At 37.4% G+C, this 11,053-nt stretch overlaps 1 protein-coding gene across 1 annotated transcript in view; it reads right to left on the bottom strand.

Moving 5' to 3' along the window:
- Positions 1–2,895: 2,895 nt before the first annotated feature.
- LOC107739810 (vang-like protein 1) overlaps positions 2,896–11,053 on the bottom strand; it is an 85,144-nt gene continuing 76,986 nt past the window's right edge. The window contains exons 7-9 of the mRNA XM_016552013.1: positions 7,440–7,590; positions 5,168–5,402; positions 2,896–4,106 (exon numbers count right to left, since the gene is read on the bottom strand). Of these exons, the coding sequence (XP_016407499.1) occupies positions 3,846–4,106; positions 5,168–5,402; positions 7,440–7,590 (647 nt within the window). The 3' untranslated portion in view covers positions 2,896–3,845. The remainder of the gene's footprint in view (positions 4,107–5,167; positions 5,403–7,439; positions 7,591–11,053) is intronic.

The raw sequence follows: 11,053 nt of genomic DNA, 5'->3' as shown, positions 1-11,053 counted from the left end.
TTCTATTTGAATAGATTTTAAAATGTAATTTATTCCTGTGATCATACATAGGTAAATTTTCAGCATCATTACTCCAGTCTTCAGTGTCACATGATCCTTCAGAAATTATTCTAATATGCGGATTTGCTGTTCAATAAACAATTATTATTATTATTATTATCAATATTTAAAACAGTTGAGCACATTTTTTTTTCAGGATTCTTTAATGAATAGAAAGATCCAAAGATCAGCATTTATCTGAAATAAAAAGCTTTTGTAACATTATACACTATAGCATTCAAAAGCTTGGAGTCAGTATAATAATAATAATAATAATTTATTTTTTTAGAAATTAATACTTTTATTTAGCAAGGATGCTTTAAATTGATAAAAAGTGATGATAAAGACTTTTATAATGTTACAAAAGATTTCTATTTCAGATAAATGCTGTTCTTCTGAACTTTCAATTCATCAATGAAACCTGAAAAAATTATACTCAGCTGTTTTCAACGTAATAATATATATATATACAGTATATATATTGTATACTATAGTGTACATAGCTACTGCATGTAAATGTGTTTGGGTTTCTTATGAACTTTCTCATAATGATTTTAGAACCTTTCACATCTAACATCATTAGCTCAGCAGTATGGAGGAACATCTACAGATGGAGCCGCAAAGTAATTTAATTCAGTAGACACTACATCTGTGCACTACCAGACTAAGTGATTAAACTGGAATGCAGAACACTCCCCCTCAGCCTCAGTTACCCTCACCTTCATATGGATGCTCTTTCCAACGAGATTTATGACATAATCCAGATGCCGCCCATATGACTCATACCCATATGACTCGCCCATATGAATTAGACCAATCACATGACTGATGTGACCTATGAAGGCAGCCAATCTCTAGCAAAGCTGAGGTGAAAATCCAGTGTGGCAAGTTTAAAACTGCAGTTTCACCTTTGCACTGAATCACAGAAAGGCTTCTTGAGTGATTTACAGTCACGGCATGTATTTGCACATACAGTACAGTGTCTCACAGGGAGGGTTCAAAGTACACTCTAAACTTAAGAGTGTGACATTGCTGATTTGTTTACCCTTTCATTATTTGCAATCAGAAGGAATGAATATTTATAATCTGGCCTATATGAACAATGAGTTTAAGAGCCAATTCAGAACAAAAGATCAAAGTACAGTTGTATAACATGCCTACAGTTCAACAACCTCAACAAGTACATACTTGGCAGTAAGAAAGGTTACAGATGAATTTCAGTGTTATTAAAATGTCTGTTTTATTCAAATGTATGATGTGAGCTTTGAAGCATTTGTTATAACAAAATCAGGCATACAAACAGCGGCCTTCGGCAAGTGAGGTGCGAGTTGTAAATTGTGAATGACTTAATAACACACACATACATACACACACTGTGTAAAAGCAGAGGCACAGTCACATTATGAGTGGTTTATATAAAGTAACTCAGTCCACACCATCACTGTCTTAAAAAACGTCTTAATATAAAAGTTTTAGCAAAAAATAGCATTTAATAACATTGTAAAATAGAAGAGAATGAGGGACAAGTGACGAATAATAATAACCCATGATAAAAACCCATAATAAAAATTGTAACCTAAAATGCCAGTCTATATGTGCAAAACCAGGTCAATGACAATGTTAACACATCCATCTTTCCCCTCAAGAGGGTGCTGTGTTGGTTAATTCTTCCAATGACAGAAAAATGTAAAGTGATGAACAATAAAATTCTGTCATCAAACTTGTATGAACAGACTTTCTTCTGTGGAACACAAAAGGAGATATTGTGAGAAATGTCTCAGTGTTTGTTTTGCCTATGTAATGGAAGTCAATGTCAACCAAAACTGTTTAGTTACAAACAATGCTTCAAATGACTTTTTGAGTGTGTGTGTGTGTGTGTGTGTGTTCCTCAGAAGAAAGTAAAACGAGTCAAACGAGTTTGAAATTTAAATTGTTGGGTAAATTATCCCTTTAATTGATAAATATTTCAAGCAGTCGTATGTTTCTAAATAAAAAGAAAATTAAATTGAATGTTATGCATAGATATGGCATGATATTTGAACACTTGTGATAATCCTTTTAAAATTAACCACTCTGAAAAAAATCAGTTTTAGACCAATTTTGTTGTCCTTAACAAGGGCTGACAGCAACATTCTAAATCAAGGTAAAATGACCAGTGGTCATGACCAATCAGTTGTTTCTCAGCAGTATCTCAACATTGGCAGACAAAATATTCCAGTTCTTTGGGGGGACATTCTTTAATTTCATAGACCTAGATGACATTCTCATGAGCCGTTCGTGACAGTTTTTTTTATAGCTACACTGCTGTGAGGCATAGAACAAGAAACAGGACAGGACACAAGAGATCACACATCATCTCTACTCATCTGAACAGCTCAAATTGAGTCCATGTCCAATTACAACTCCCTACAGTCTGCTGTAAAGAGCACCTCTTAAAATACATGACATGCAGGGTACAGGCCAAGCACCTCTTTATTCGCAGAGATCTGGGATTTAAGCATATGGTTTTAGTGATCATATTTATAATTGTCATGAGGAAAAAAAGAAGAATTGTGCCACAAAGAAAAAATAGGTACATGTTCTCTGTTAATTTCTTAAAAGTCATGACAGTGTCCTTCAGCACTGTTAGCTTAACTGTATTCACATCCATTTTTTTATATCTCACCAAGAGCTTTCATCTCAATATCAGCTTTTCATGTCATAATTACTAGAATTTTGACTTTTTGTCAAAATTCTGGCTTACTTCATATATTTTTTCATAATTTTTAATCTCATAATAATAAACTTTTATCTCATAATGAAAAATTAATTCAGTTTAAACTGTAAATCTAAATTATGACATACTTTTTGCATAATTTTAACTTTTCAACGTGTAATGTTGTAGTGTGCTATAAAATGTGTCTGGTTTGAATGTTTGCCTTAATGCTTGAGAACAAATTATTTTATATTTATTTTTTCACCTCTCATGCTTAATAATCCAAAACTATACAGTCTTTACAAGTCCAAAATTTACCAATGAGAGAGATGATTATTAAAACATTAGATCTAATCAAGAAATTTGAACAAAATGTGTTAAGTGGATCATTGTATTGATTGCCAATGTCTCTCTTTATCTCTCTCTCTCTCTCTCTCTCACACACACACACCTCCCATTGGTATACAATGTGCATATATATATAAACAAAGACACATGTCCTATCAGCAAAAACAAGTTTGTTAAAAATGTGCATTGGAAATTTTTGATGTGCATTTACAGTAGTAGAAGGTCATTTGGCTGAGATGATGTGCTTGTGAACCGTATGATGGGAAAACCTGTTGCTATAACGATACAGTAATTGGCCAATGTTTCTCAAAGTCTCATCTGTGCAGCTCCAACTGCACTATTGTGGATATTGCAGAAAGTCTGCAGATCATATTCCCAGAGTGTTTTTATATAGAGTAGCGAGACAGAGAAAATGTGCCCATTTGAGTCCATCCATCTCTCTGTGGTCCACTGAAAAAGTATTTGACTGCACCCACTATCCTCCACCCTTTACTGTTTCTGTATTTTACAAACATTAATATGTAGTCTTCAGTAATTATACCCAACCTCCATAACAGTTTTATCTGATCTGATTTTGTTTGGTTTGACTGCAAACGTTTTAATTCCGATGAACATATAAGCACGAACAAAACAAACTCATAAAAGAAAAAGCAATATATTGAAATATTTGATATACATATATATTACTTGAAAGTCAAAAAAAATACATCCCAGAAGAAAATCAGTTTTTGCTGAAAACAAAATAAACGAGAAAAAAACCCCTCTAAACTGAAGTCTCAGACTGCAGTCGAAGCACAAACTTGTGTGACTTTGGGTCGATGAATTCTTCAGCAAGCTGAATATAAGGTATCTTTTTGGTAGTGACTACTAGGCAAAAGTCAATGCATTTGAGCAGAAAAACGGTCCCATCTTTCAGACCACTGGTAACTGAGGCTTCGCTGATAAGGGTCCACTGCCTGGCAAGCCAGCGGTCCTTTCCATACTGCAGTGTAGGGCCTGTGGTCAGATAACTCTCCAGAAATGCCTGAAAAACAAAAACACACTTCATCATTACAGTCTAATAACATTAGACTCAAGTCGATGAGATCTTAAACAATCATATCTTTGACTCCACTAAAGCCCCGTTCACACCAAGAACAATAACTATAAAGATATATATATTTGCGTTCACACCAGTGGACGATATTTTCTGTTTATTCTAAGTGCACACTCATCTGCCGCTTTAAATTCTCGAGCTCGTTGTAGCAGGATGGATTCTGATTGGGTGTCAATGTTTGTATCATTCATCAGCTGGAAAAAATCATTCTGAAAGTGATTCCAACGATATTGTTTCTCTGTGCCTTTATCGCTATAGCTGTGGTGTGGACTCTGCTATTCTTTAATATTGAGAACGATTTTTAGAACTATATTTTTATCGTTATTGTCCTTGGTGTGAACGGGTCTTAAAAGTTCCACTGACTTGTTCTGAAACCTGGCACATTGTATCAGTCTTGATCCATACATACGGCATCCTAGATTCTGCTCAATCATGGCATACTACTGAGAGCAAAACTGTATATTTTTATAGTTTTGTGTCTCTCGTAGCACTCACATAATAATATTTAAATACACTTTATGTCTATAGCTGCATCTAAAAGCTTAGAAAGTTGACTTGTTCCCTTGCTGTCCTATCAGACATTGACTTTGCAGGCAGTGCTTGCACATGAAGGTGCCTCAGATTTTAGAGGCAGCGTTATAGTTTAATGATTTACAACAAAACAGTATAGGCTTGGTGACAACTCTCGGGCACCATCTTTATTTTTAACCTCAACTGTCACGGAATGGAACGTACAGGATTGTGGGATATCAAAGGCAGCGAAGGATAAATTAATGCTGCCTTCAAAAATCGATCAGATGAAGGCATCTAAGCCAACAGTATATGACATGATCATTGGATTCAGACATGCCTGGCTGCCTTCCTATCTCCATATGCTGCCAGTCTTTACTGTAAAATGAATCCCTTCAAGATTATTCATAAACACCCTGTCTGGGATTATTTTGTGATAAAAACCACCTGACTGGGATTGTCACTGTCAGTGGCCTCACCTTAGGTGTCATGTTGTTTGTGATGCAGAAGGCTAAGTGCTGCTGTATGCTCTCCATGCTGTGGAGGTGCTGTTGTCTGGTGGTGCGGAAGTATTTCTGCAGTGCTCGGGCCATGGAAGGGAAGATGGCTTGAGCCGCTTCACGTGGGTCCATCACGTCACCACGTGCCTTCTTCTGCTCCTCCTCTTGCATGCAACGAATGTGTGTAAATGCCTCCTCCACTGCCACCACCAGCCTGAAAAAGAAATGGGTGTCGTCTCACAGTCTCAAGTTTCTCAAGTTCAGTTTCACAATCTGTTGTTGTCTAGAGCAGTGATTCCCAAAGTGTGAGGCATTGTAAACTGGGGAATGCAGTAGACTTACACCAAGTACACTGTATAAAAAAGAGGATTCAAAGTTGTTTCTTTGCAATTATTTGTGAAATTTACTATTTCTGAATTAAAATGGTTGCAAAGTAAATCCTACATAAAATTTTTTGTGTAGTTCTCAAATCATGTTCACATTTAAAGGGATAGTTCACCCAAAAATGAAAATTCTGTCATTAATTACTCACCCTCATGTCGTTACAAACCCGTAAGACCTCCGTTCATCTTCGGAACACAAATTAAGATATTTTTGGTGAATTCCGAGAGATCTCTGACCCTCCCATAGACAGCAAGGATACTACCACAGTCAAGGTCCAGAAACGTAGCAATGACATCATTAAAAAAGCCCATGTGACATCAGGGGTTCAACTGTAATTTTATAATGCTACGAGAATACTTTTTGTGCACAAAGAAATAAAAAATAATGACTTTATTCAACAATTTGTCTCCTACGCATCATTCTGGCGCCATTTTAGAGAGTATCCACTGAATGTAAACAACGTATGCTGTTCTGTGTCAGCTGCGCCATGAGGATACATTGTTTTCGTTCAGATCAAAGTGTAAACAACGTAGACAATGTATCCGCGTGGTGCAGCTGACACAGAACAGCAAACGTTGTTTACGTTCAGTGGATACTCCCCAAAATGGCGCTATATGGTGACGTGGAGGAGAAGAATTTTTGAATAAAGTCATTATTTTTGTTTTCTTTGCGCACAAAAAGTAATCTCGTAGCTTCGTAAAATTACAGTTGAGCCACTGATGTCACATGGATTATTTTAACGATGTCCTTGCTACGTTTCTGGACCTTGACTGTGGTAGTATCCTTGCTGTCTATGGGAGGGTCATAGAGCTCTCGAAATTCATCAAAAATATTTTAATTTGTGTTCCGAAGATGAACGGGTTTGGAACGGCATGATGGTGAGTAATTAATGACAGAATTTTCATTTTTGGGCGAACTATCCCTTTAAATCTAGTATTGACAATATATGTGAGAACGATTGAGGTTTGTGTGCGGTTTATTCTTCTCCATCTTCTTCCTGTTATGTTATGTGCTTACGTAAACTCACATTCTCATGTGTGTCAGATTTGAATAGGGGGACAAAAATGTATTGCTCTGCTTCTTTAAAGGGGTCATATGATGCGATTTCAAGTTTTCCTTTCTCTTTGGAGTGTTACAAGCTGTTCATGAATAGATAAGATCCCTAAAGTTGCAAAGACTAAAGTCTCAAACCCAAAGAGATATTCTTTATAAAAGTAAAGACTGGTCCACGCCCTCCTAAAACGCCTCGTTCTAACACGCCCCCACATGTCTACGTCAGTGTGTGGGTAGATTTGCATAACAACGCCCAAATGTTCACGCAAAGAAAGAAGGCGTAACTTTGATACTCGCTGTAGTATTGTTGCCGCCACCATATCGTGAAGGTGCTGTGTGTTTCTTTGTGAAAGCGAAACTACTTTGTTTGAATCGACGCGTTTCAGAAAGGTGGGGCATAGAGGAGAAACAATAATGTACAGTATGTGGAAAATAATGTGTTTTTTGAACCTTAAACCACATAAACACATTTCATTACACCAAATACACAAAATAATGTTCTTTTTAGCAACGTCATATGACCCCTTTAAAAAGCAGAGTCACCACACATATGATAACCTCTGCACTAGAGGCTGAGTAATGCAATCTTTTGTCTGATTTAATCACTTAATCACTATTAGAAATGATCCCATTTCATGCTGAGAAATTCTATAATGATTCATTCATGCTAAATATCATAAGCTGGCACTATCACTGTTACAAAAGCATATTGCAAGTCTATAAGCTTATCTCTCCATCTTTTCATCATTTATTCCTTATAAGTAAAATTATTTGCCAAATGTCTTTCTAAATCTCCACACCAATGTTCTCTCACCTAGCCCTGCGTTTGCGGACTCGTCTCTCATGCTCGGCCTCTTCGTAGTAGAGTTCGTTATGACTGCTGTCTCTGCGGCGGGCAGCAGCAGCAATCATTGCTCGAGACTGAGACTGGGCTATACCAGCAGCAGCATTATTCCCTCCTGGACCTGATCATGACGGGACACACATGCATTGAAACCGTTTAGTCAAGTCACCTTGATAGCGCTTTTTACATTGACAAATTGTGTCAAAGCAGTTTCACAGTGATGAACAAGAAAAATAGCAGAATGGAAACTCAACTATGGAAACTGCTGTAAAGCAGTTCTAAAAGATAACAGTGTCATTACTCAGAACAAGTCAGTTTAGTGTTGGTTCAGTTCAAAACAATAACAGTGTGAATTTGTGAATTTTACAAAAGGCAGCAATATCGTTATTCAGCTTTTGTCAGTTCAATGTTGATTCAGCTCATTAAGAAATGTTATTTGCTTTCAGCCAAAATGAACAAAACAAGTTTAAACCAGAAACCATTATTTTTGATTAGAACAATATAAAAAATGCACTTTAAATAAAAGACATGGTCCTTTCATTTTTATTTTTCAGCGCACTGATTCTGGCAATACTGATATGGAGTAACAAGGTTTGTATCAGTATTTATAAGTGCAGATTAAAGATGTGCTTTAGTGACATTTACCAATCCAGCAGTGGTCTGACTGGAAAGATGTTTTGGCTTGTAATATATGGCCAGTTTTCATGCCTGGCATCAAGTCATTGACATGCTTCATCTATTTTTTTTCTTAAGTTTCGATGCTTTCGAGATGCTTTTGATTCACAAAACTGGTATGAATGATTTATTCATGATTTCAGATTGTTCCGCACACACATCTTTCATACTGCTTTCAAGAAAAGAGTTGCGTGGATTACTTTACACTGCTTTTGTGTACTTGTTAAAGCTTGAAAGCTTTGTAACTGCATGAAAAAATGCTACCAGTGAACTTCTTTTGTATTCCACAGAAGAAAGAAAGTCATGTGGATTTGGAATGACATAAGGGTGAATAAATATGACGCAAATTTCATTTTGGGATGAACTACGCCTTCAAAATTCCTTCACCTTACCCACTATTTTTAATGTATTCAAATCCAGCCTCTCTTGTGTCTAGGTGTCAAAAGTCTGTTCCCATATTCATCTATGGAAACTTCAAAGATTATATTTTGTGCATGTAATAAATATGCAGCTGGTTAATATGCAGCAGAATCTGTGTCTACCAGGAGCTGCTGTCAATGTGTGCTGATAGTGGGCTGGATGGTGAATAAGTGATGAAGTTCAGAACTCATCTGATTCTCTATTCATCTCGGAAATTGAAGGAGACAAGCTAAAAATATATATATATACTTAAGATTCATGCAAGAAAAACTCTTTTTGTTTATTTTCAAAAGCAAAAATTAATGTTTGTATACAATATTATTGTTCATGGTGGGTGTAAAGAAGCACACAACGAGAATCCAAACAGAACAGTCTTTAATAACAAACACTCTGGAATACCCAGGAAACAGGAGCCATGGTAGCAACTTGGCTGATGAAACCAGGGGGACAATGGATTGAGACGGAGACGATGGAGCTGGGGACCCAGGCAGAGCTGAGGACACTGAAACTTGGGGTGATACTGGAGGCCTGGAAGGCTGAGGCGGCACAACAGACTCACAGGACCGAGATGGAAACAAGCTCAGGCTTGGCAGGCTGGAGCAGAATCGGTGGGAGTGAGGACCAAGGTAGAACCAAAGAAAAGGAGGAGCACAGCAGAGTGTGAGGACTGACGGAGCCCGGTGGAGCTGAAGGGTCGGAGGGCTGAGGTGGAGTCCAGAGGATCCTTTTGCCAGGACGAAGCTGGAGAACGGAAGAACCATGGTGCATCCATGTAGCATGGTGGAGTAAATGAAGGAAGATCCAAAGAGGTGGAGGGAACCAGCGTAGGCGTGGCTGATGGAGTGGCTGACTTTGGAGGAGGTGGTAGAAGGATCTCAGGAGACTCAGGATTTTTTTAGCTGGACAGAACCAGTGGAAATACAGGAGATTTGGAGCTGGCCGGGACCAGCGGGGACAGAAGATTCTGGGTAGCATTCTCTTCCAAAACATATTATGGGTGGAAATCTTTTGGAATCTCATGATTCAATTCAAATCTATTCTTGGGGTCATGATTTGATTAAAAACTTATAAACTTTTAATTTTATTTTATGTAACGAAAATTAAAATGAATCTGGGTAGTTAGTGTGGCACGCCAAGGGCCAACTAGCACAGACATTTTGCACCTGTGTGAGAGGAAAAAACGGTCTATATCAGTAGGTGGCAGTAGTCTGTATTTGTCATTCAAAAAGAGAAAGCGAAGCTAGGACTGCAGATGTACAAACCCTGAACAAAGCAGCATTTGCATACCATTTTGAATAAGAATCATGTTGATCACTTTCTTCATTCCAGACGGCCATGTTGTTATGAAAATATATGCACATTTATATGCTCAGGAAAGATGACATAAAATTAGAAGTGCTTCTGCGTGCATCCTCCTGACATTATTTGCTTGCTTTTATCACTTTTGTTTTTCTTCTCATGCACTTGTTCGCTAAGCCGGGCAGCCAATCAGAGTGATCTCAATCAACGACTGCTCAATGCCAATTCAACCATGCTCAATTGGCCAGAAACCCCACAGGGGTCAGACTTGTGCTGACGGTTTGAAATTCACTGCAAAAACTGAGCTGACAAACCCTCTATGACAGCTGACTGTTGGCATGGTATGTCACGGTCTTTATCAGATGCCAGGATGAAGATTCACTTAATGCCTGTTACCATGAACAACCCTGCAAACTACCCACGACCCAACCATTTCCAATGCAGGACAGAATGGAATTGTTTGTGGGCATGTTGGAATGTGTGTCTGGTCAAGTACAACAAGACAGGCAGGAAGACATACAGATCAAAGTCAAAAAGAAGTGTGGAAAGTGTATGGAGTGAAATGTGCTGGAAATCACACAAAAAGAAATGTAGTTTTTGCATTTTTCGTTGAAACCAGTGTGAGAGGGCATCTAAAAACACAGCAGCCAAAATCACACAAACGAGAACAGATCGCGCTAGGTCAAGTACAAGGAGACATGCAGGAAGACATACAGATCAAAGTCAAAAAGAAGTGTGAAAAAAGTGTATGGAGTGAAATGTGCTGGAAATCACACTTACAGAAATGTATTTTTGGATTTTTTTGTGGAAACCAGTGTGAGAGTTTTCTCTGAGGGCATCTAAAAAGCACAGCAGCCAAAATCACACAAAGAAGAGCAGATTGCACTAGAGTGGTAAATTATTCAGCACATATATTTGATTGCCTCAGTCAAACCCCAATCGTATTCCATGCTGGAACGGTTTCTCATATATAAAATCTTCGCCACCATTCTTTAATTATCTTTTTTCCAGGTGATTATCACTAAAATTTCAGATATAAAACAGGCAATTGTTTAAGAACTACTACACATATAAGGCACTGCTTTTTCCTTATACAGTAATTACATCAAAAATTATATATTTATCTAAGTGTGTACAAAAAAAAACAAACAAAAAAAATGTTTTATATATATATATATATATATATATGT

Source organism: Sinocyclocheilus rhinocerous, unplaced genomic scaffold (assembly GCF_001515625.1).
Source record: "Sinocyclocheilus rhinocerous isolate Xijiao unplaced genomic scaffold, SAMN03320098_v1.1 scaffold1306, whole genome shotgun sequence".
Taxonomy (NCBI): domain Eukaryota; kingdom Metazoa; phylum Chordata; class Actinopteri; order Cypriniformes; family Cyprinidae; genus Sinocyclocheilus; species Sinocyclocheilus rhinocerous.
Note: the sequence above shows the minus strand (reverse complement) of the source record. Positions and strands in the feature narration are given on the sequence as shown.